Source organism: Zosterops lateralis (genome assembly GCF_965231275.1).
Source record: "Zosterops lateralis genome assembly, chromosome: Z".
In the NCBI taxonomy this organism is placed as follows: domain Eukaryota; kingdom Metazoa; phylum Chordata; class Aves; order Passeriformes; family Zosteropidae; genus Zosterops; species Zosterops lateralis.
This window is the reverse complement of record NC_139800.1, coordinates 77,871,364-77,898,727: the sequence shown is the minus strand read 5'-3', so window position 1 is coordinate 77,898,727 and position 27,364 is coordinate 77,871,364. Positions and strand designations below refer to the sequence as shown.

At 39.6% G+C, this 27,364-nt stretch overlaps 1 protein-coding gene across 1 annotated transcript in view; it reads right to left on the bottom strand.

The window, feature by feature from the left end:
* Positions 1–27,364, bottom strand: part of IL1RAPL2 (interleukin 1 receptor accessory protein like 2) — a gene marked incomplete at its 3' end in the record, with an annotated part of 360,377 nt that overhangs the window by 77,003 nt on the left and 256,010 nt on the right. The window contains exon 6 of the mRNA XM_083883782.1: positions 24,118–24,192. Coding sequence (XP_083739908.1) covers positions 24,118–24,192 — 75 coding nt within the window. The remainder of the gene's footprint in view (positions 1–24,117; positions 24,193–27,364) is intronic.

Here is a 27,364-nt window from a genome sequence, read left to right as displayed (position 1 = left end):
TATACATGACAAATGATATTATGTCTGTTTGTAAATGGCTTAGAAAAGAGTTAGGGGCTAGGATTATGCTGAGGAATTCTAACTTCTGCCTTTATGGAGCTTAATAGGGTTAGGCATCATAGCATCTCAGCCAGTGAAAACCATGACAGTAATACAGTGTACAAGATGACATCAAAAAGATTTTCAGATAGAATCAAACTGGGACAACTGAAACAAAAGCAAAAAATCAGCAGATACCTGCAGAAAAGCTGCCTAACAGTGTTTTAAACTGCATGAAACAGAAGTGATGAGATTCAATTTTTAAAATATTCGCAGGAACTGCATCTACATTTAAAAACATGAAATGAAAGTCTTTCATGCAGCAGCCCATAATTCTCTTAGGCATGGAGGAGAATATTTGCTGTAAGTATGAGTATTCACTAGTCTAAAACAAGAACATACCTATTTTCCAAACATTACCTGTAGCAAAGCCTTATTTTTATGACAATGATTATGTTCATGCTGCTAAAATACTGAACTCAGTAATGCCAAGTTATGTAATGGGAGATTGAAAAAATCTGAAGCCTGTATTCAGAAATTCAGTTAATCTTAGTACACATAATTTAAGGAGTAATAGTATCTCTAAACCATGTTTCTCAAGCCTTTTAACACTATCAATAAACCTAATCTCACTTTCTTCCACCAGGAGCTGTTGAAAGCCTCCTTGAAGGGAAAGGGAAAGCAGTCCAAGCAGAGCCCAATGATGTTTGCAAACTCTTCTCCTTTTTTTTTTTTTTTGGTGTATTGATGTTCTGTGGCACAGATCCCATGCCAATAGTTTTCCAAAGATTCCTTTATAGCCAGACATTTACTTTTAAAACCCCTTTGCAGCTGAGAGTTGTGGCCTGACCCAGCGCTGCCTCCACTGAAAAGCCCACAGGGGATGGGGAAATCAGCAGCTGATTTTGGCACAAGCTTCCCCTGGGGTTTGTGGATGGATGTCACCTTTTGAGTGAAAATCAAACAATGGCCTCTGATTAACCTGAGTCTGGGTTAGCAGACACCAACAGTACAGATCAAAAATAAACAGACCAGGTTTCCAAAGCTGTTCTTCTCCTTTCCCTTACTCTGTCCTCTGTAATCTCGGCTGCTCTGGAGTTATTGCCTCTCCCTCAAAACAAAAACTTGCTCATACAGCAAAAGCCAACCAAATCCACTCTCCCTTCCCCAAGCCCATTGAAATCTTACAGCTCAAAGCAAACTGGGAGCCACGCATTCCCAATGGACCTCTTTTCCCACAGCACCACAATTACAATGGAAATCAGAATCCTTTTCTAGAAAAACTCATGCAGCAGCAGCCCACTTCCAACTGTATAACTACAGAAATGGGTGACGCATCTCCAGAATTTTTCATTTAATTGAACATTAATATTGTTTGAGAATAACCATGCACTCCTACTACTGTGATCCCTGTCCCTTATCTGAGCTGAAGTTAAGCAAAAGCATTTGCACTTTCCACTTCTAAAGATCATGCAAGCTGACTGAGGGGAACTTTCCGATTACTCCTGAGTGAGGATTATATAGATGAGGCCATAAATAATATCAGAGCTATTGAAATGACCTGACAGGACAGAAAGATTTATTTCATAGTTTATCTGAACACTTTTGTGAGATGATGGAATGAAGCTTGAGCATTCAATTTAATCCCTTCCTTGCTTTTTTATTGAGTCAGGAGATGTTTAAAGAAATTTATGTAGCTGTTTGAAAGTCGGAATTTTTAATAAGTGATACAGAAAAAGAAATTACAGTAAGGAAAGACTCAGACAACACAATACTGTACATAAGAAAAAAAAGGCTTTGCAGTGACTTTCCCTATCAAGGCAGAGGGACAGAAGATAATTTTTTGTGATTTATCCATACAGTTTCCTTAATCACTATCGGCACTTAAGAGAACGAGGGTGGGGGGGAAAGGACATTTGTTAACCCCACTGTAGAACTGCAATATATGAACGCAGAACTTTCCAAGGCACAGCATATAGAGATGAATATATGCATGTGAGACAGTGATGAGGCTGTGTATGCTGACCTACTCTGCCTAAATGCAGAATTCTATTGCTCAGCTGTCCATACGGATACACAGACAGTGAAATAAAATGTTTATTCCGTTAGTACCAGCTTTATCTTTCCCTTATTTCAGTGTTTCACTTCAACATTGAATTCTCAATCTAAATAAGGGTGAGAAGAACACCTGAACTCTTACCCAAATTGTTTACAGGGTTATGGGCACATCCACTTAGAAGGACATTTCTCTGAATCTTGACTTTTTTCTCCAGTTAATATATAATTTTGAAATGGTTAAAAAGCTAAGTTCATAGTATCTCCCTCATTCACTTCAGATTTATGGTCGTTACCTAATTAAAAACTCATCTCAGATTTTAAAAAATGCAGAATAATTTAGACTTAAATCTCATAACTGTGGCTTAAAAGACTTACTTGCAAGCAAAATATGATATATATGCAGAAATCTGTTTCCAAGTGTTTGCAAGAAGCATAAACAGCAGTAATTCATCTCTAAAGGACAGCTAAAATATGCACTGCTTTGAATTCCTTCAATATTGTACACAAGGGATTGGTGAAGAGAATCAAGTGCCTTATGCTGCCTGTTGTATGTATCAGATACGTGACAATAAAAGAGAAAACAAAATCATTTAGAACTCTTTTAAGCCCATATGCTCAACTTCACTGGCAATAATTAATGGTAGCTCCAATGCTGCACGATTCCAGGGTGAAGAACTGGAGACAGAATCTGTGCTCCTTTGGAAGAGTTACATAATCCAACCAAACACACACTTGCTGCCCTGCTTTTGGCACACTTGTGTAGTCCTGAAAATCCCTGTGGATGTACAGACTTATCCCTTCACATACAGCCAGTACAGATTAACCAAAAGTCACACACACTTAACCACAAATATGTAACAGAAGTAGAGTCAGGATCTGTTGTCAGTATCCAAGCAATCCTGCCAGGTTTCAGGGAGTGGCAAGCATAGATGCCACTGTTTGAATAGAATGTGAGGGAATTATTCAGAGTTTAATAAAACATACATCTGAGTATATGGCCAGGAGAAGTGGTGTATCCTATTTACATACCTCAATTTTAGAACAGCCCTCCTGAGGCTGGAGGCTAGGTAGAGACACTTCTTAAGTCTCTTTTTTAAAAAAAAAAAAAAAAGATCCTTTCTTCTCCATCAGAATGTTTTCATGTTGCTTTTCTTCTTACTGATAAGTGATTACTTTCTGTAGTTTTCTGTTTCTCTCCTCATGTATTTCTGACATTTCTTTTCTTTCCCCCCAGACAGTTTTTTCCTTCCTTGCCTTCAACTTCTGCTCCACTTTTTATTGTATTTCCTCACATCTCTCCCTTTCTCTTCTACATTCTCATTTCCCTACCTTTCACAGGCTGTTAACAGAATAGTTAAGTGATGAGAGAGCCCGTGTGCAGAACCCTTCTCAGAGTCCCTGGAAAAGGACAAATCCCCCAACCCAAACTTCATAATTTCCAAAACATCACTGTGATTTTTTTTGAGACATTTGGATGTATTAACACTAGTATTACAATAATTTCTGTGAATCCTTCCCTGAGCAGCACATGGAAAGTAATCCAGGTAAAGAGAGTGGTGCAAACAGAAGTGAACAGAACAACAGCTATGAAGAGCATATGGCTGAGAGTCATTGGTTGGAGCTGCATGTTATGTGAAGTCCCTTTCAAGACTGTTAAACATTTGATTGTACATAATTATTAAGCTTTAGTTCCTCATCACTAACTGGTTCTTCCTTTTTTGGATAGAATTCCACTAAATCATACAATTCATGGCAAATACAGCAATGGATGTAGGATGTTCTGGGTCTGCATAATGCATAATTGCTCTAATTTATTCTTAATAACAACAACTTGGTCATAATGAATTAGCCCTTTTGTCTGAATGTCCAAAGACAGCACATTGCAGGCAAAGGGAGTAGATGTTTGAATAAGGCAATGGCCCTGCTACAGTTTCCATCATTTTCTGCCACAGATGGGACCATTGGGAAGCAGGAGAGGACTGGCTGGAAAAGCATAACTTGCCTTGGGGAAAGTTCTCCTGAAGCCAATAAATTGGGTCATTAGCAGCCCTGGATAAAATCCCATGTCCAGATTTATTATTTTCCTGGCAATTTGCAATACCTTTGAAAATTTGGCTCCTTACCTCTAAGAAATTGGGGAAAAGCATATTGCCTCCAGACACACGGAACACATATAACACTACACTATGCTTAAAAAAAGCCACAAAAATGCAACAATTAAAATTCAAGAAACTAAACAGGGAAAAAGAAAACAGATAAAAAAACCTATGAGCATCTGTTTTCATTTTATCAGGGTATCTCAGCACCTGAAGTTGCAGATGATGGTAAAACCTTCAGGTACTATGAACATGTTCATTCCTGGTACAGCTATTTATGGAGCCATCTTCCAGGTAATACAGACCAAACTGGAGATTTACTCAACAGGATAAGGCTTTGCAGGCTCCCAGGCAAACCACAAGCTTTATATATTACTTTTCTCTGGTAAGAGGCAGAATCAGACTATGCACTTCCATTTCCTTGGGAATAGCTAAATAAACCTTGGGTTTAGACTTATTCCTTCATAAAATAGAGAATGGATGGGGAAAAAAAGCAGGTTCTTCTGAACACCAGAAACAGCTAACTTTCACAGTCTATTTTACTCTCCTACATTAACATGATTCCAAATGAAATTTTCTAGCAGAAAAATCAGAGCTAACTGCATTACAACAACAGCTTCTGGTATCAAATCCCTCTTTTCAGGCATTTAGGCATATGTAACTAGAGCTTAGCTCTTTATTTATAGAGAAATAAAACCAGAAATAGAGTTGCTACATAAAAAGTAAGCATAATCTGATATTTGTTTTGTGTAAATTCAGACTATCAAAGGGGTTTATTAAAACTATATGTTACCTCAGAATCTGCATGTACAGGCACAGACAAGCAACACTAAGAACAAGATAAAGTATTTTGAAGGATAAGTTACCTTTATATTAGCATAACTATATAGCAGGGAGTGCACTGGCATAACTATTTCAAATTTTTGAAATCCCAAAACTTTTAAAATCATACCTTTGCCATGCAGGTGTATCTCCCAGATTCCCCACTATTACAAGTTAGCTTGCAGCAAACAAAACTGGAGGTTCAGGAGAGATTTTAGGGTGGGAGTTCTATGGTATGAGCCATACCATAGATGGTATGAGCCCTGTTTTGTTCTGGAGCAAGAAGATCTCCAGGATTCAGGTCTACATACTGAACACATTCTGCCTTGACCAGTTATTAGAAATAGCAACATTTTAGCCTGAGCTAGGCTGTTTTCTCTCATGTACTGGTCCTCTACAGAGTGTACTTGTAAATAATGGCACATTCAGACATAATTAACAATTACAGACTAGAAATTTCACTCTGGCTTTGTACCAAGGCTCAGATCCTGCTGACTTTGAAAGGGTTTTAAAATCAAGTCATTTATATGACTTTGGGTTCAAAAGTTTAACACTGGATATCTAGTTTTTTGGAGAGGACAGAGGCAGAAGGGCCCTCTGAACTCCCACTTTGAGCTCTCATTCCACAAGCCACAGGACCAGGTCAGACAGCAGCAAATCGTGATTTGGGCAAAGTCCAGTTCCTGACTGAAGAACTGACACTGGTGGAGAGCCACAGGCTGATGAGCTGCTGCATGTTTTTATCACCTCCCCTGGAAAAAGCCTATGCTGTAAGTCTGGGATACACTCATAGAGCATCAACACAAGGTAATCGTTTCTTGTTACACACTGCAGCTTAACAGACACAAGGGCTCTCCACCACCAGTTCCAATTCCCCCTATATGTAACTCACAGACCAAGTAATGTGGCACTGTGTTGAACACAGCAGAGATTCTTTAGCTCTTCCTTGCTCTTTGTCCTTTCTTGGGGGCCTCCCAAATTGTCCTCCTCACACTGGGCTTCCTGAAGTGCTAGCAGCCAGACCTGGAGAGTGCTGCAAGGATCCCATCACAATGCCAGACCAGGAAACAGCATTTCTGCATCCCTACATGAGTGTATTCCCTAGTTCTCCCAAAATGCTTTCCAAGCAGACTCTCTCACTGTTTTTGCATCCTTTTTACAGTCTCAGGGACATGCTGATTTTGCTGTACTGAAGTGCCTATGGCATGGTACCTCTGGGTCAGTATGTACTGTCCCCATTTCGGTGTAACTCCAGAGCAAAGCCTTCCTGAGTCTTGGCTTCTGAGCTTTTACTAAAGTGTTCCCTTACTTTCCCCAGTTCTTAGCCACAATTTCTATGTCCTACAAGCTGATTTGCCACATCACTGTTGTCAACACTGAATGTGGCTCCTTTAATGCTGCAATTTCTGATCTGAATTTTGTCACAAGCAATACAGCTGAAACTTTTCTACAAAATTAAGAGAAAAAAAGAATTTCTCAATACAACAGAGTATCCCAGTGCTGTTACCATTTGGCTGAGCACAGTTTGGAAAGAGCAGGGATTGTGGGACTCCCTCTTCTGTGTGTCTTGCACCCCCATGCCTGGCAATCTAGCTGTACTTAGCAGAGTGAGAACAAAATCCCACTGGATTTTGTGGAGCTGAAATTCACAGGGAAGTAGTGCAGGACCTACTGGAACAGAGATGGTGATTGCTGGCACCATCTCAGTGTTGCATGAAAATCAGACCAAAAATACTATGGACACTTAACATAAATCAGGCTCTCTAGCAAAGGAAGGAGAGGGCTGGATATGGCAGCAGAGGCTGTGACATAGAGATGAAACACAGGCACAATTCTGTGATATCATCAGTGATAAATAAAGCTGATATCAAGAAATACTGCTCATGGTTTGGATTTCACTTTTTTCCATTCATTTGGGCTTTACATACATCATGTGGAAACAAGACTGCCAAATCATAAGCCTTCTACATCTAGTTAAACTAAACTAGGTTTTAGTGCACTAGTCTTTCCCTCTTTGCTTCTCAGGGTGAAGCTGACATATAAATCCCCTGCTGAGGATAGAGTAGTTCAGGGGGAAGTTTTATTGCTGATAAAACCCGATTTCCATCTTGCCACAATGAGGATGAAACACAAGACCATAGAACAGCTCTCCCAACCCTCAACTAACAGTGAAAGGCTTCACAAGAAGTCACAATGGGTCACCTCTTCTCTGCAAACCCATGAGACACCACCCCATCCCCCTTTCTGCTCTTTCATGGCTACAACACTGATGGATGGATACACATCCATCAGAAACTGCTTCCAGGTTCTCTCAGAAGCTGCAAACTGCCACTTTTGACAGATGGCTCCTCCTTCCCTCATCTGCTCTTAAATAGGCGATGAACATGGATTTTAGCACTTTCATCAAGCAAATCATTCCCACCAGATTTCTCTTCTATCGACCAGGTTGAATTTAGGCCCACAAATGTGCCGTTCTCTTTCTTGTTGTTTATCATCCAGGCTCCTTTCATGGTTGTGTGAATGTTAAAAAAAATAAATAAAATTATCTTTATATCCCTTGATGGCTTGATTAATTTTGTTCTTGACATCTTGATTTTTTTCTAAATGAGTGCTCATTTCTTCCCATCCCACCTTCCCTGTTTGTTGCCATTTTAATGCCTGCTAGACTGCTTCATTCATTCATCTCTGACTGGAGCTTATGAAGCCTCTGGATATGAAAAGCCCTCTAAGTCTCAAATTTCAACGGTTGTGGGGCTGAGCTTTGAAAAGAGATTTTTCATAAGGAAAATGCACATCCTTGGAACCCAGTTACCACAGAGAACATGGAAGAACCACACAGAGACAGCTTTTTTGGATGAGCTCAAAGTGATCATGCCAGGACTTAGAACAGCAGGACATTACCTCAGAACTGCACTGCTCCTACTTTAAAAAGACAGCAAGTCAGCATGTCTTAGAAAGTTACCCATGTGAGTGGGTAACTGGCAATATATGCCCTCTTCAGCATGTCAGAAATGTATTCTGAGCTATCCTTAATGGGGAAAAAACACCCTTCCCAAACACCTAAACCCTCTCCACCCAAAAAATTACAATGAAAAATACCAACACTGCAAAAGGAAATCTAAGATTAATTACTTAAATTCCCTATCTTTAGAATGGCTCAGGAAATCTGCATGCCCACAAAAAGGAAAAGCCCTTATCCACAAAGCTGTACAGTTTTGTTTTTTTTTTTTTTTTTTTTTGTTTTTTTTTTTTTTTTTTTTTTTTTTTTTTTAAAATTATTATTATTATTTTAAAAGCATATTGAATCAGAAGACAGGTTGTGGAGCTCAAACACCCTCAACACAATCAGATCCTGTCAGAAACAAATAACACCAATACCAAAAGACACAGAACTGGGCAGGAGGAGTGGTATCCATACTGGGGAATATACATGGACCATATCATGGAGGAATACTTGCAGCTCAGGCCTGATTCTCTGGAGATTTGGCAATGTTTTATTAATGTGAATGGCTCTCTATTCTCATCTGAAACACAACTGGAAAACAAAAATGCATGAAGCTTTATACATCACACCAAAGGGTTTTATTTTCCCAAGGTTAAATGTGCCAAGGTTGGTTGATACACAGAAAAAGAATGAACAAACCTCAAGGAAAAAAAAAGTAAAAAGAAAAATCATTGAGTTTTTGATGGTGCAATTGTGTTTTCTCTTTGTGAATATCTGAGAGAATCATTCGTTCATATTCTGAATGGGAAAAGGCAACTGAAACAGGTGGTCTATTACTAGATCCATTAAACAAGAGATTTATGCATTACATATCCATCTTGAGGCAATTAGGCTGATCTCTTTTTTTCCTCTTTTATGGCTTCATTGAAAATTTTTGGCAATAAAGCAATTAAAAAGTAACTATCAAAGCATTTATCTATGATATCAAAGACAACCAGCCTTCATCAGAGAAAGGCTGCTTCACTTTCCATCTTTAGAAAATACAAATTTAGAGGCAACATTCACACTTAAGACAGTGACATAATGCTGCCATTGTCTCAAGCCTGAATGGTGAATGATGGGGTATGGACTAGCTAAATCATTGTTTACTTTCTCTTTTGGAAAATGATTCTTTTAAGTTTGACTTTAATCTCACAAGGCATCCAGAGAAATGAATTTGCTGTGAAATAAATCTTGAAATAACCTTGCTGCATGTGCTTTGGGTTTGTACAGACAATGTCCAAATAGGACAGGGAGCACAAAATCCACATGGAATAATGATTCTTAGGTTGATATGACAGCTGGAGACAGCCAGACACTAAAACATAAAACAATGTCTGCTGCAATAGTCTGCAAGTGTTACAAAGTTGTTTTTTTTTCAAAGTACTTCACATCAGTGGTGGAAACCAGTCCATGGCATAGTCCTCAAAACCTCCTACAAGAAGAGGCAACAAAAAGGGGACATGCAGAATGTAGTCCTCCTCACTGCTCCTTTCCTCACCCCCCTGCACCCCCAAAAAATCTGTTTGTAGATTCTTTCGTAAACCACCAAACGAGCCAAAGTTCTGTCTGTCAGCAACCCAAACAATCCAGGGATTGGGCACACCCTAACTGAGAGCAAACTGCAGGGACTGATGGAATTGCTTCAGGTGTGAGAACCTTCTGTGGCTGCCAGACTGTACCTGAGCATGGCCTCATACCTGGAAATGCTCATGGTCAGGTTGGATGGGGCTCTGAGTGACCTGATCTAGCTGAAGACACCCCTCCTCCTAGCAGGGATGATGGACTACATGACATTTAAGGTCCCTTCCAACTGAAACTACTCTACAATTCCATCATTTTGGGCGCTACCGATGATTGTACCTCTGCATTCACACACATTGATACATTTCAACAGCAAAGAACGGAAGTGTGTATTTAAGAAGCTGACAAATGAAAGCTATTTTAATGATTTGATTATGGAATTTAACTCCAATGAAGTGGTGAACAGAAAGAGAGAATTAGTACCTAATAGCTTATGTGAGCTTTTTGGCCCTTGGCCCAAGTAAGTGTAACAGCAGTCTTTGAGTAACATTTCCAGGGTCCAATCTACACCTCTGGGCTGGCTCCAAGCCAATTGCAAAGAAAAATCCACAGAACTTTCCAGCTAACTTCTTAACATGCCAAAAAAGTAAAGTAAAACTCTTCTCCTATTTAGAAGCACTTGCTAGAGGTGTAGAGATTGCACTATCACAGGTACACTGCCAAATTCATCAACATCTTGGAATTTTACCAAGAGTCTCAATCTTTTAAAAATCTCCAGCTTCTTAAATCATAACACAATGGATGCTGAACCAGGAAGGGTCTTGAGAGATCAGCTCATCCATCTCTAGCTCCCAAGGCTGGCCAACTATTATTAAGCTAGCAAGACTTAGCTGCATATTTTTATACTGCTACTCTGAGCAAATTATTATACAGCCTGCTCTCTGTTGTGTTGATAGTCAGATGTGGGATGACCTGGAAAGCCATAAATCCATTAACATAAGCTCTGTGAGATACACTGTGGGAAATGGGGAAGTCAGATAGCAGATCTTAAAAGTGCAGTTCTAATGATGTGCTTACAGGTAGAGCGCAATCTACATTTACAGGAAACAAAAGGCAAAAATCCCCTTGAGCCTCATATGTAAGTCAATCTTGCAATTTATAAATAGCCAATTCTTGATATCTGAAAGCCAATAATTCCATGTATCCTAAAAAGCAGAGTGCACAGCCACACAATATTCTGTAGGACTAAAGCCAGCAACTACAAACCATCTTATCACATTCTGTTCAGAGCAGAGCACACATTGCAAATGGAGCTCTTGGTTTTATTCCACCCCACGTTAGGTAAGTCCAGAAGTTCTGGAAGTACTGCAGCACATTGTGAATGATGGATGAAATGAGAAATCTCTGCTCAGTGCACAGCAAGTAGCCAAATCCCTCCTGCGCTGCATCGTTTGCTTTCAAGGTACTTATTATGCAACTTCAGTGAGAGACGTTCAGAAAATCCCAGCGAGTCCATTTGTCTCAAAAATAAAAATAGAATGTTGCAGTTTTGTCCCTGGGCTTCAGTAGTTTTTTATTCAATTTTAATTTTATTTCTGCCTACCTCCATCCAGTGGACTCCCTTGTCAGGGTGCATTATGGACTCAAAACATAAACATCTACCACTGCTGGTTGCTCAGTTACAGGAGAGGTTTAAGGGACTGATTGCTTCATCTCTGACTAATCTGACAACTTGTACTGCATGAATACTTCTTTCTGAAAATGTAAGTGAATAATCAGTTCCATCATATTTTTTTAATCAGGGGCCACAGAACCACATTATTTTCAGAGCACTTTGGGCAGCTTGATTTCTAAAAAATGTAATTCAAGCCACAAGCAGTTTGGATTGGCTTCCACTGAGCTGATTTTCCATCAAATACAATCTGCTGGGCAGAATTACCACAGAGGATGAAAGATTTAGTCTCTTGCTAACAAGCAGCACAAGCTGCCTTACAAAAATTGATGTCAAGGTTTAAGTCATGGCTTCACTTCTGCTGGGCTGGAGAGTCACTTCTCCCTGGCTATATTATTATACTGTTTCAGGTTATTGTATTAGGTACATGGCCTGCTGCTATGCTGCTCCTGAAAGGTTAAAATTGTCAAAATCTTGCAATCTTATTGCTTTGTCTGTCCAGTGCCTCACTCCTGCTGGATAGTTTGTATCATCAATTTACTACTTGTAATAACTCTGCAGGAGACAATATATTACCTCCTACATGCATGGGCAGAGGTCAGAAGTTGCTTCATCCCTGTCTAAGTGCAATGGCCTCTGTTGTAATCCCATTAGGAATGTTTAAACAAGAAAAGCAATAAAACAGTTTAATACCTGAATGCACTTCTACTGCATCTCTATAGTTACTAATGGGGCATGGCAGGAAGAGAAAAGGATTAGCCCTATCACCACAATTCCTCCCACGAGGTTGTTGCCTTCAAAGGAGAAGACAGGAAATTATTTAGAGATTATATAGTGTTACAGTTTTATTTACTCCTTTATTGGCACCGTAAGGCTGCACACACAGCCTTTATACAGATAATTTATTACTAGATCCAGAATTTCAGCCTAAAGATACAAAATTTTCCTGAGGAAGAACAGTAAATCTTTCCTATGTCCTTATGCCAGGCTCTCTTCAAAGTGCATGGACCAAGAGTGGGAGCCATATATTTAGCAGAGTGGATGTGATGTGATGCCAGGTTCCCTTGGATCAGCTGTCCAGGCTCCTTTCAGCTGACAACGTGGAGCTGGCTTCCAGGTGTCAGGAAGGTACTTCTGTTTCTCTGTCAGCAGCATCCAGCCTCAACTACAAATGTCTGGAAATTTGTTTTGAGCCATCATTAAAGCAGCATCCACTGTGGGAATGCCCTGGGTGCTCCACTGGTCCATCACTAATTATCGTTCAGCCAATGTGATATTTTAATAACACCCAGCTCTAAAAATGTATTTATTTTTATGTACATGTCAAAGCCCTGACAGCTTTATTTGCTTGGAAGGGAGGGTGGAACCTTTCCAGCAGACTTTCTATTTTTCCACCAATTCCCTCAAGGATATTAAGGGCAGAGAGCAGAGTGGGTAATTCCCATCTCTGGGTGGAAAATGAGTCAGCCTAGTTATGCAACAGAGGCTTTCACTGATTAAGAAGGATGCTATATTCAGGTAGACAACTGGCCAGAAACAGATGCTATTTGTGGGCATAACTGAGAATTAGCAAATTGGCTGTTTATTAAAACAGGTGTTTGTGAGGATCCACGTGTCTGTTACTGCAGATGTGACATTCTGCTAGAGAACTTTGGTTCCCTTCCCAGTTACACTTACGCTTCAACTGAGTTGATGCAGGAACTAAATTAGGTTCAACAGAGTCAGCATCGGATTTGAAAACTGGCAATTTCAATCAGAGATATAGCAAAAAAAAAACCCAAGATTTTACTCATGCCAGATGTTCTGCTACCCACTTTTGATCTCAGAATCATTCATTATTGTCTGGTAAAAAAAACCCACTAAAACCTGCTTTAAAATATTTCTCTGCTTTCCATTAGAAGAACAACAACAACAAAACCCAGCAAGCAATCTCCTCACACATATTTCCAAAATTCCCAAAGATCCAGACAAAATATATCCTACTTATACCATGAGAAACAGGAACTCAAAGAGAGCAATTCTCCTCAGATGGAAATCAAGCTCGTGTCAGAGCAGGAACACTACAATGTCAGTATGAGGCATCCTTTCCTACAGGAGACATCATTCCCATTGATATTTGAGTTCTAGGTGTGTCTGCAGTGTCATCATTTGGATGCCACGGGCAGCAGGTTTCGTTTTGGAAGTTCACATCATTGCATCATTTCTTTAATAGGCATGCCATGGTGGCAGTAACCTATAATACCATGCCAACCATATCAAGTCATACTTTTTTGACACCATGAAAGACAATAATTATTCTACATTTGTAATACATGAGTGGTTCTTCATATGACTGAACATACCCTTGCTAGACAGAAGTCCCTTTGTCTTGTACTGTAACAGAACACAGAGAACCAGACTGGGCCTGGATGTATCAATGCTGTTTTAGCATCTCTGTTCCTAATTTAGACTCTCAACTACTCTCACTTGTCACCTAATTTTTGCTGTGCCAAAAGCTGATATAAACCAAACTTCTGACAGCATCTCCCTAAATGCTTAAAGTGATGTTTCTGAACATGATGTACTTTTTATGGTTACATAGGATAACAGAATCACAATTCAAAAATACTCTTTGCAGCAGAAATTTGCCAAAGCTCTCTCAATCAAAAGCCATTTGTAATTTTAATTAACATGGCCTTAGAAACAAGTTTAATGGAAACTCTTACAGGGATTTCAGTGCTTGAGAGTGTAAGGTAAATAACTATGGAAGAAGAAACAAAACAGTGATGCAGATACACCAATATTTACAAGTTAGTTACAGAAAGAGTATTGTATCACATAGGAAAAAAATGAATCTGCATGGTCAGTTTTGCTGAAAGCTTGGTAGAACATCTCACTACACAGCTGGAACAGAATATTGTACAAGGCAGGTGGGAACCAAGGTCCTGATATAAAATTAGCATGGAAAACAAAATGCCTGCCAGTTCCCAGGGAGGATTTACTGATGTCTCCTTAAAAAGCTATTCTAACAACCTAAGACAGCCATGCCTATTGTTACACACTACAGTGTTGTGATTCACTTGTGGATTTCCTGACGTTTTTTACAGGCAAAACTACAACTGATAACCCACAAGTGCTGCTAAAAAATGTAGGTGTTTGGAATCACAAGCTTGTTTAGGAGTCTTCCGACTGAGGAGACAGGTTAGGCTGTGAAGGGTTGAGCTGGATTGTGAGAGGTAGGGGTTTAAAATCCTGACACAGAGAGAAGCAGCATGCTTGCCTGCCTCTCAATAATGACTGTTCAAATGCAGCAGATCCCCTCTCAGAGGCAACGTGCCCACAGGGTGAATAATAATTTGATATCCACACACCACTCGCTATGCCAGGTGATATTTAGAAAAGTTAAACCACTAAAATAAAAGCACTTGGTCAATAATTAAGTAAAGCAGATTCCTTACTGCACACAGTGCAGACTCTACAGCTCAGTTTCCAAAGTGAGTTAAGCAGGAAAGGCAGGTGAATTCCAGTAAAACTAAACCACAAGTACTCACTGCACTTACAAATTAAATTCTCTGACTACTCTATATGCATTCACTTCATTGGGGCAGTGCTCAAATGTTACAGCAAAGCAGTTTTCTGCCTGAAATGTTTTTTAATATCAACAATTTGAGTGACATGCTGCAGAATATTATCTATAGACTGGATTTCAAATTCATCAATACAGATGAGGGAATCATTAAAAACAGTTAACAGTAATGTGATTGGGAAACAGAAATCCTGATTTGATCTGCATGTCGAACTGTAACAGTTTCACTTTTCAAACTCCACATATTCAGGACTTGACAATAAACTATTGAAAATAGTGTGTCAAATCCAGAAGCATTTAGAGGATCTATCCAAGGAAACAACCGTATGGACAATCTTTTCCTTCATAAAGAGAGACAAAATTCAGATAATAGAATGTTTGCTAATATTTAATCATCTCACTAGTAATGAAAAAGCACACTTAACACACAAGGAAGGTTGTTTTCCTTGTTAAAATTAAAATTAGTGCATCCTAAGTATTTGAATTCTCAAGTCAAACCACTGAGTTTTGATCAGAGAAATGTGAAAAACACTTGGAGTTTGCAAATGGTTGTATCACGTTTGGCCAGGAAAGCACATAGCACCATTTACAAACTTCATCACTGACATTATAGCAGTGGCATAGTCATCTCACTTAAATTTGCAACTCTGCTGGATACAAAACAATTTTTTCCTAGGCATTTTAATTAATGCAATGCACAAGACCATCAGTAAAATTTGTATTTGAGTAATACAAAACATTGCTCAAGTAAGTGTTTAGGCTCCTGTGAGCTGAAGTAACTGCACACCTGACTGTGCATCAATGAGATCTCCCTGGATGTTTTCTTGACTAATTATATTCACTTATTCATGGGACTAGAGCCAAGTAGGTTAAAATTAGTAAGCTTCTCATACAGTAGAAGCAGGTAATAAAAACCTACTCAGTAGTAGAAAGTTGCAGTCATTATTCACTGTGTGGCTTGTTTTAAAATAAAAAAGGATGGCAGAAATCAACATGCCTCTGCTGCCTTTCCTCAGATTACTGCTTCCTCTGTTTTTTACTTTACATCTGATTAAGGGTTCTGGGAAGTCACGTAACATGTGTCTTCAGTAGGTAATAAAAATATCTCTTAATTTCAAGAGAAACCTTGTTTTGATTGTCTTTCATTTGATCTTCATTGGATTGCAATATCTAACACGAAAACTGTGGCTCAATCTCATTCTAATGGTCGAAGTTCAATTACCTAATACAAACTATTTGTTTCTGTAGGATGGAGACAAGCACAAGGGTATTGAGGATGAAGGTAAGAGCAACATTTATCAAGCATGGATTAAATGAGGCAAAGATTTGGTGCGTAGAATTCCATCTCACTTCTTCTGAAGGACTATGACAGCTTTGATTTTCACAGCCTCTAAGATCATGACATTACAGTATTGAAATTTTGAGAAATAAAAATTATACCATCAGTCTTCATTTTCTGCATTGCTGCCTCCAGAACAGATTACAAAATACAATTTTCTATTATTTTTCAGTGAAGGAGGAAAAAAAAATCACAGGAATGCTTAGTCTAGATTTTAATCTTCCCTGCCCACTGAACAGCAGTGCTGTGATGCATGACCCTGACCTTTCCCAGCCCCGTATATTTTGACTGTTTGCCCACTCAGCTCCATCCTTACGTTTTAGTGAGGCCGTAAACAAAAGATGTGGAATGGCATGCCCAGCAAATCACAGAATGCTGAAAAGGTCAAAATAGTAGTGGCGAATGTTTCTACTCTGTAATTTACAGAATATATGAGGCATTCACAGCTTAATAACTCATTCACATGACAAACACTGTAGAGGGAATGTAAAATGGCAGCACATGAATTTCTTCCAGTGACAGTGTTTCCAACAAGCATGGAAAATGGTGCAAACTTTGCCCTGTGGTTCTCTTTTCTGGAACATTAATATTGTCTGACTTTCAATGCACAATAGCATATGTCTGTGGACTGGGAAGTTAAATGTCTCTGTGTTTGCAGTCAGTCTCAGAGCCCAAAAAGGCAATGTCCCTGAGGCAAAAATCCAGGTCAAAGCTTTTTCTATCTGTACTCCTTCTTCGTCTTTCTTGGAGTACTTCACCAATAACAGGTGATTTTATTGTCACAACATTCCTAAAAACTAGAGAAGCAATATCCTCACCTTAAATGAGGACAGAGCCCTGGTCAAGGTCAGAGGAGTTATAACAGAAAAAAGCCCCACAACTCTTACCAACAGCCCTTAAGCCCCTGTTCTCCACCAAGACCATCTTTTCTACTTCCTGTCTCATGGGCTGGACTTCATTTTTGCAGAAACCAATTTGTGCCCATTTCCCAGACACCAGTCAATGCAGTAAATTGAGAAACCAAACGAGATCTTTTAGCCAAGCTCAGCACAGATGTATGTCTGTGGCAGCTGAAATGATGGTTGCATTGGTTGATGGCAGTTTAATCCTAGTAAAATGCTAAAGGTCCATCTCCTGGACACCCCCACACTACAGTCACCACTTGCAGAGGAAGATTTACAGAAGCAAGATGATTTGAGGCATTCCTCAATCATCATAAATTAGCTAATGCCCTTGGATGAATGCCTTGGGACAACTGTAAGTCAGGATATACTGGAGCATTTCCTCTTAACCACTTTCTTGGAACAAAAAGAAGACAACATGACAACATATTGATCTACAGCATTGCTGTTTCAAAACTAACTGAAAGGGTGTCTATCTGACACAAATTAATCAATTTTTTCTATACAGGTATACTCATGTTGCCCTAAGAGAATATACTGACCTAACATCTACTGAACCCAACATAAGCAATAAATAGTTAAAAGAAGTACAGAAAATAATTGGAGAGTGCTAAATTTCACTTCTGACATATCTGTGCCAATCCCATGAATCCCAATGGGTGTAAAAATCATGGATCAGCAGTCACAATTTGGCTTGTCTTTCCAAGTCCATTAAACCAAAAGAAAGAAGTGTGCCAATGAACTGTTCTGTTCCACAGATGAAAACCTGGATTATCCATACAAAAGTCAAAACAACTGTGGATTTACACCAGCTGAACCACAGATCCCAGCCCAAGTCTCTGAAGTGCAGCATTTCACCATTATCCCCGAGAGAAGCAGGCATATTAACAACATACCAAATTAGCATCAAAGCATTAGCAGTAATACACTTTGGGTATTTAGGGAACTACTTCTAAACCTAAATGTCAGACAATTTGTCTCTAATATTCCCTGCAGATTAGTACAGAATGATTGCAATAGATGTAAATCCTGCTCCTTTCCTACAGGCACGTACAGCTGAAATAGCTGTGGAACTGTATCCTTTGTGCTGCAAAGGAAGGCAGGTCCTAAAGACCATCCCCTGGGTTTCTCTTCATTTCCTAGTGAAAACTTCTCCTTTATGTGTTTCTGTGTAAAAACACAGAGCTTTTGGTACGTGAGGCTGCACTGCTGGGAGGAGATGATTTTCCAGCACTGAGTCTGGGGTGATTCACACAGCAAATCTGCAACCTGGTGAAGGGAGGGGAACAACACGTGAGGTTTGTCCCACCCATGGGAAGAACAGGGATCTCCCAGCTTATCTGTGGGAGGATGTGGATGCAGTGAAGAGCCATGGATGGCTGGAAGAAGGGGTGGAGGAGACAGTGAAGGTACCAGCTTGTTCCTCCAGACAGCAACAGTACAGGGAGACAGGGCTGTGAGATGAACATGCAGCTTAGGGAGAACTGGGGATGGAGAGAACCAAATTTTTCCTGGTGTTGGGGTGGAGGGGACACTACCCATGGGTACTCTCTGCCTTTGGTCCCACCTCCCTTCTGCTGTGTCCTTCAAATCACTCAGACGTGAGTGGTATGATGTGGGTCACTCCACACAGACAGAATAAGGCAGTAGGACTTGATTTGGGGTAAGACCATCACTTATCCCCCACTCAGGCCTTGCACAAGGAAAGAACAATGAGTCTCCACAGATAACTTTCAGTCAGCCTGGGACCAGGTCACCTCTGATTCCTCAGTGTTCGTCCCTCTGTGCCATCCCAGATGAGCTGGGAGGTGCAAAGTTTTGGGTTTGACCTGGCCCACAGAAACCCAGATCTCCCTCTGAAAGCCCCTGATGAGCCCTAGGCTGGAGAATGCCTGGGAGGAGCTGAGAGAGGAAAAAAAGGCAGCATGGATAAACCAACATCCAGGATTCTTGTTTTTCAAACATACCCACTACATTCCTGAGCAGTTGTCACAGATGACCCTTTAATCAAACCCCAAATCAAAAGGCATGTCCACAACACTCAAGAGGCCTGACCACAGACAAATATCAGGGCTCTTTCCACACTGCCAGCACACTAAATAAGAATTTCTTTCCAAGTTCACTTTCATATCACTTGCTCTATTTGAAGCATTTTACAGTTCAAAATTTCTGAATTGCTTTCTGTCCAAGATCACCACTCTATTCAACTGCTTATCAAATACCTGTATCTTTAAATATGAAGAATGCATGATTTAATGAGCAAATCTGTAATGAGACAGTCCTGGATTGTCTGGATCAAGCCTGATAAACAGGCTTGGTATGAAATGAATGCTTCAGACATTTTGCAGGACTTTTTTTGTTAACAATTATTATTTAAGAAGTGACATTTCAGTGAGAATTAAGACTGTGGAGAGTGAAGTGGTGTATTTAAAATGTCAGTAAAAGCACAAATTTTCACTTCTCAAATAATTCCTTCCAGCCAGTGCTGCAAACCAAAAGGGCTTTTTAATTCCTAACTATTTTTAGTCTATTCCTATACCTGTCAGCAGATGTAACTTTGTATATTCCCTTGCACTTGTTTTACAGTAGCTCTATTGATCCCTATCGATCTGCCTAATAATGAGTCCCAGGGAATTGTGCTGTTAAATCTTCTAGAAACAAAATCTTTCTGAACAGTTCAGCTATTAGGAATAATGACAGTCCTCATAAACTATGTGTTTTCTTTCCTCAGCATCTTTAGAAACAGAGAAACTACCGTGACAAAAGCGAGTTAAACCCCTTGACATCCTTCCTGTTCAGTAAATGAATTTACACAGAGGATCCTTGCTTTGTTTTGTAAGACTCCTGCTACATTTCTTAAGTAAACACCTGAAAACAAAACTAGCACATAGCTGAAAAGCAAATGATATGTAAATTATATATTCAATTAACATAGACCCAAACATGCAAAATTCACTCCACTCAACTAACTCATTCATAAGAAGCCTGACTTAACACTGCAGTCACTGTAATACATGGTACAGAATTAACAGATTTAGAGTCTGTTTTGATATTGTATTTTTAGCTTTTTTGATACTCTGCGGAACATTGAAAATGAAACATTGCAAATGAACATTGCAAATGAAAAATAGCAGCCATGGTGCCAGCTAGAGAACTCTGGCAGCTGCTTATACATAGACTGGCTAGATATAGATCCTTACAGATCTGCGTCCAGGCAAAAACCAGCAGAGCACAACTGTGCTTCCTTTCTCCCACAAATGCCTCTGCCACACTGTTTTTACACCAGCTGAGAGCTGGCAGGACAATGGCTCCCAGGGATCAGTGGGATTTTGGCTTTTTGGTGCTGCTAAAACTGTGCAAATTCAGAGGAGAAACCTACCCTGTAATCATGTAATCAAAAAACCAAGGAATGGTTTTCCTTCTTTTCATGCTCTCAAAGCACTAAGAATGAACAAAGTTAGCTGGAAAATAATGTAACAAATGAATTAAGAAATCAGCAGAGCAACATGTCATCTTAAGACTTACAGCACAGCATGCTCCACTTGCTGTCAGACAGCTGTATGTGAAAATAGATAACAGATCTTTAAAACTTACTGCTCACAGCCCCAAGACACCTGACTGTGGTCTCAATCTTTACTCTTATAAATCACATAAGGAATTTTGTAAGCTCAGGGATTTGGCATGAACAATCCATAAACACACTTAGGTTTATATGGTCAAAGTAACAGCAAGCTCCTGCTCTAAAAAAGAGGCCTTTGAACAACTCATCCTTGAATCACAATGGCATGCACTTTAATAAATTCCTAGTCAGAGCTCCACATGGGAGATGGTCTTAAAGGCCTTCTGCAAAGCCACCTGTGCCATCTCCTGGGCACATAGGCTGTGTGTAGTTTGGCCTGTACTATCAAATACAATTTTAATGTCATGAAGACAACTCAGGATTTTTTAATTTTTTTTAAGGAACATTTCGTTATCAGAGTAATGCCATATATTTGTAAAACATACACTATATAATAAGTACAAACATTATTTGTTAACACCAAGCTAGAGAAAGATAAAATGTACCACATACCACACAATTAAGAACAACTTCTATAATAATCTCAATGCAAGAAAAATATAAAACACAAATAAAAGAGTTTGTTTGTTCTGATTTTGTTTTTACAAAAAAAGAAGCAGAAGAGTGAACAATTAAAAGGAAAAAAAAAAAAGGCAAAAAACCCCAAACAACAAACAGAACCACAGTCATTATTTTCTAGGTTGGCCCAGAGATGAAATAAGTATCTGACTTGGTAAAGCAACTGAGTGAAACTGTTTGGGATTTTTTCTCCAGTCCTTTGGGATCCTCTTTTGTCCTCCTGTCAACCTTCCCCCATCTCTGGCTCTGTTTCTTCACCACAAGGAAATACAGAAAACAAAATAGAAGCAAATTCCAGTTTCTCCTTCTCTCTAATCTTGACAGGATTGATTTTTAGATCTCAGTCATATTCCAAAGAAAAACAGAAAACACAAAAGACATTCCTGCTCCTTAAGAAGAACAAGACAGGCTCTGGACCATGTTTGAAGCCCAAAGGAGCTCTTTTATCCCTTGTCAATAAGAATTGTGCATACCTGTTTTCATTAAAACTTCTTAAAATATCTGAAAGCTAAAAGGTGAAAATTGAAGTTTGCAGTAAGGCCAAATAAGCTGCTAAATAGTTAGGCCACTGCCTAGAGGCCTAGGGAGATTTTGCATAGCATCGTGCTAATCATTAAGGATAAAGACAGTAAATAATTATTAATCTCCTCTATTTATAGAGGAAAGACAGCTATTTCTTTAAAGATTAGCTTTCCAATAGAAAAGTAAAATAATCTCTGCAGAACAAGTAGACGGATTAAACTCAATTTCTTTTGTAGCTTAGTGGCACATTCATACTTGCATAACTACTGAAAAATCAGGCATATTGAATGATTCGACTCCATGGGCTAAAGGGCATGTAAAACACAGAAAATTTCCTTTAATATTTAATAAAATACCAAAGAACATCAATTGTTAAAAAAAAATCCTAGGAGCTTAATAAGACTTCAGTGAGGTATTCCAGCAGGTGACCTTACACAAAACATTCTCCCACATTACATTGTGAAATCAAATGATTCCCAGTCCTTCAAGGCTCTGACACATTTCAGAGGCCAGCTCAGCCCTCCTGCCCCAAGCTGCTGGTGGCCTCCACAGGATGAAGGTTCTCCCTGAGAACCTTCCAGCTTCATCTATTTGCCAAGTTAAATCAAGAGGGAAATCAATGAAGTTCACTGCAAAAGAACTTAAGGTTCCATCATATGAATATGGTTTAGTGGCAGTACCCAAACCTATTAACATATCAGAAAAAAAAAAGGCGCCATATGTAAATTCCCTGATCTTAAGGGACAACTGATGGATTACATCCCAGCATATAAAGATGCAAGATTTGTATTTCCCTCTAGAGATATTCTGAAATCCTTTTACTGAGCCACATCTCCACGGAGAGGAGGGGGTTTGTTTTAATTTTTTTTAATCAAACCTCCTTTTAATCAGTCAGAACAAAATGTTTTCACGTAAACAACAACAAAGAATTCAGTGCAAAACCAGCAGAGTCCTGCTGGAACGGGAGAACTTGGCAGAGAAAATGAAGATGAAATGAAAATGCAGGAAACAAAGATGTGTACTCTGAGTGCCTTTATTACACAGATGTATACAGTGTGCTCCCAAAGGAAATCATTAGAAAGTTGACTTTTAAGAAGTTACACTTCTAAGAAGAAGACTGAATTCAGCCTTTTGGGCTGATCTAAACTTCAATGACTGTTTTGCTGTTAACTCAGGTAAGGTTTTAACTATGGGTCCAGATCCATTTTGTACCCTTTTTTAGGGGCAATTTCTGTTCAGCTACAGATATTTAAGCCCTGTGGAGGGAAACCTGCAGATGCAGATGCAGATACGCACCTGTCTGCAGAATTCATCTGGCTGCTTCCCACATCCACTGCTGTCTTCCCTGTGCAAGCCCTTACAGACTCCTAAGTCAATCAGGTGTATGAGGGAAAGCTAATCTTTAATATTCACTCAGGTCACAAATAATTTATGTTCTCACATTCAAGAATTCAAGCCCGATTTTTAAATACTTCGTAGCGTCCACAGTGCTTCTCTGACATTGTTTGGCACCTGGTTTAAGAACAAGGATCTTTGTACTCATCTCAAGTAGAACTCTGAAGAATTTCACAAATACAAACAGCTTTACCACAATATCTTCAGCCCTCTTAAAATGTTTCACACTGACCCTGCTTGCCAATAAACATCATTCCACCTCTGAATTCTAGCCAGCTTTGCCATAAAGGAGGAAGAGAGTGAAGCTCAAGAAGGGAAGTGCCACAGTTTCAGCACTGAGGGAATAATACCCAAATGAAATACATCTCTTGTAATTTTAAGCTCATGGCACCACAGCCCTTAGCAGCAACTCCAATTCTGCCTTTTAAAATTAGAAACCTATTTTCAAGTCACTGAAAAAAAAACCTCTGGAACCTCAACGCTGAGTGGTTCTTTCCGTATCACAATGCCCTACAGCTCCCCAAAGTTAGCAGAACTCTCTAACATTATTTTCTAACATGAGAGAAAATAGAGGCTGCTAGCTGAGATTCAGAGATGTGCTTCACAGAAGAATATATAACAGGAGTGAGAAAAGCATACAAGCATTTTAGTCAAAAGCCCTTCCTGGTACACATTCAGAACAACCTGAAAATGCAGTGCTTTACATTAACTTTTAAAGGAATCAGCACTTCTTTTATGAGAACATTTGTCTTAAGATGAACATCAGCTGACCATTACAGCACCAATGTAAACATATTTTACTTTACCAAACACATATTATGAAGAGCACCAGTGCTTTATATTTAATACCCATTGTAACCAATTAGTACTGCCATCCCCTGATGTTATACAAGTTCATTCCCTTAAATTGCCGTGGCAGTAAATTCTACGGTTATAAACGAGAAAGCTGCAAATTGATTTGCATGTAATAACTACCACTAAACCTTTCTTACCACTTCCAATTTATCCCATCTGCTACCAGAGTGGAAGTTTAGGATCTATTATTCCCAGAAGGGGACTTACCCAGCTGGACATCTATAACAGTTGGCTGGTTCTCCATGGGGAACAATGGCTTTGGAGGTTTGTCTGTGAGTAAAGCTAGAAAAGAAAATGAGAAAATGTAATGGAAAAATTGAGACCAATGACTGCAAAAGAAAAGCTCTGTCATGTAAGCAATCAAATGTTTGTATACTTGATGGCATGTAAACATTTAATACATACTATAGCTGTTACACAGCCAGTGTGCTACCATCTACCTTGTGGCCATGGCAATTCCCTGATTCAATAAAAATGACCTGCTTCAAGAATTACATTTTTACACTAAGCAGCAAAACAAACTCAATTTCTCACTTTTCACTTACATGTGATAAGTAGAACAAGCAGTTTAGATGCTCACGTTGCAAACTTAACACAATGAATTTGAAGTGCCAGACAAATCTATCTCAGTCTGACCAGTGCCAACATGTCTTAATGCCTGTCCAAAACAATACATAGAAAACTTGCACATAATTGTGCTTGAAGGACCCCAGCAGCTCCATAGTAGCTTAGACTCCCAGGCCAGCAGGTGGGGTACCCAGACCCTCTCCTCAAAGCCTTACTGGGGACCCTGCTATCCTGCTGTGCAGAAATATCTGAGAGTAGGAAACAATACCCCAACCTTGTCCTGCCAGGGGACTGCTCCAGCAAGCAGATAACACAGCTATGAAAAATCATAGCTACAGGCACAGGCTTCACACACCCCTGTCTAAAAACTTGGGTCCATACTGCGCAAATAGGCTTTGTAAATTTGGCCTAGCTTGAAATAAATGACTGTGTATTCCTGAAAATAGGGAGAAGTGCTTTTAATTAAGCACAGCATCTTGCACCACGTGAAATTAAACATTTCAAAATTACCTTCAACCTTTTCCTGTTAAAACTCATAATCTGAAATTATTTGACCCGTGTTTGTAAAATAAACAACAATTGCCAACCTACAAAAAAATTTTACATCTACAATGGCCTAAGCATTTCAGTTTCTTGTATACTTACAACAGATTTTTTTTCCTTAGCTTTTTCTTTGATTATTCAGGCTTTTCTTGCTACCTTTATGCTTTCCTTATGTTATTATTTTTATTTTCTGGTACTAAATTGTACTCTGTTCATTGTAGAACATGGAGAAAAGTTGCTGGAGCAGCTTCATCCATGCTCTGCCAGCGTTCTAAAGCTTTCTTTTCTTAATATTCTCTTCATATCCCATTCCCATCCACATCCTTTGTAACCCAATCTGACCAGGGCTTCCCTCTGCTTCCCTCAGTTTGACTTGCAGCATTTGGAAGTTTTCTAAATGTGCTTCTGCATGTCACATTTTAAATGGCCATGCTCTGCCATATTCTTCTTGGAGAGTAATCACCATAATGAACTGGCAGCCTGTCAGAGCTCTTTCCATAGGAACTGAAATGGCCCAAAGGGATTTTGAGATGAGAAAGCAACAAACTGCTGGCTCTTCAATGTCAGATGTGTTTACTGAAAACAATGGCTGTTCTTATTTTAGAGGTCAAACATCAGACTGCTGATTCACCTTATGAAATTCACTTTTAGTACTGCTTAAACAGAAAGGCAATACAAGATATTTTCAACTACCAGGAGCTCTAGATTCATATGATCTCTGTATTAGACAGAAGTCCAAAAACAACCTTTATTCAAATTCCCATTCCTCTACTAGAAGTTTCCTTAATTCTAGGAACAGTTTATAGACATGCAACAATGATTTCCAGCCTTGCTCAAGGGAAAGAAGAACAAAAAGTTAGTGCTGCTGCTGTATCAACATGTATTTAACAAAGCTAACAGCAGAAACTTACTTGACCTCCCACAAAGCTACACAAAATTAAAACAATTAAATGTACTGTAAATGCTCTTCCTATTATCAAAGGGACAGTAATTCTGCCATGAAACTGAATCTACCTCATGAACTGTCAAGGGAAGAGCTGGGCTACAGCTGTCTAAACTTTATTTTTTTTCCCCTTCCAAATGCCATGGAATGTGGCATGTCCCTGGGCTGCTCTGAGCAGCAGCACTTACATGGTGAAGCCACTAGAACAAGGATGACATCAGCTTCCCGAGGCAGCAGCTCCTGCAGCCACCCAGACAGACCCACCTTTGGAAGGTACTGGGTCTGAAAATGCAGCAGCCAAAGGGGTTGCTTTGCCTTTCCTTGTCATTATAGGATTTCATCCTGTGACCAGCCTGGGACTGCCTTGGCTGGATTTGTTTATGGAAGTGCTATCAGCCACAGCACAGAACTGAGACTGAGGGGAGCCTCCTGTACCTTGTACCAGGAGAAGAGCACTCACTACCTGGGGCATGGCTGGAAGTCACAGGTGTTGGATGACAAGCTGGAAAGACATTTTTTTACCCAGAGGCACCTGGCAATTGCATGTGCCTCCCAAAAGAGACTGGTGAACATGGCCAGAGGCTGTTTAGCAGCCAGACCACTCAGGAACTGTCTAAAATGCTATATATTCACCCCATTCAAAACTAACACAAACTTTAGAACAATAATCACGTTGCTGTGATTTCAACAACACTTGTCACTCTGTTTGTCCATAAGACTTTTAAAGAGACAGTGTTGTACAAATCAATACTCTGATGTGCTCCTCTGCAGCTGTTCATACACCTCCATGCATTTTCTTTCCCAGCATCTTACATGATGCTTTTATTCTCTGTCATAGTCACAATGAGTATGCTGTTGTACCAGAAATGCTGCAGAAAAGCAGACAAGAGACCTATAAGAGATTTAGTCTCTGCAGTTAGTTACACAGTGATCTTTGTCAGATAAAGGAGAGCATGATGTCCTGCACAGGTCAACTTTTAGCTACTCACAGGACCAACTAAAGAAGAAAACTGCCTTAAAGGAGTGGCTCCTGCTTTTAAGTGCCAGTGAAGCCTCAGAGCCTGGAGGCTCATTTTTTTTTCCCCCATCACAGCCCTACTGCTTCAAAAATCTGTCATTCCATATTCAGACACTCTAATGAGTTCTCTTGAAAAAGTACAAAGTAGTTGAAAACAAACAGCCTTAGGATATCATTACTTAGGGAAAAGCAGTGATAACTAGCTAGAAAAAATATCAGGCTTCTCAGTAAGCCCCAGTTCCTCCACAGTTTGTTATTTGACACAGCTCTATTTCCCCATACTGTTTCCTGCCTTCCCTCTGCAGCAGCTTCACAGTACCCACCCCACTCCAGTCAGACTTTTACAGCATCCACAGTGACAGACAGGGAGCCCAAACTGTTGC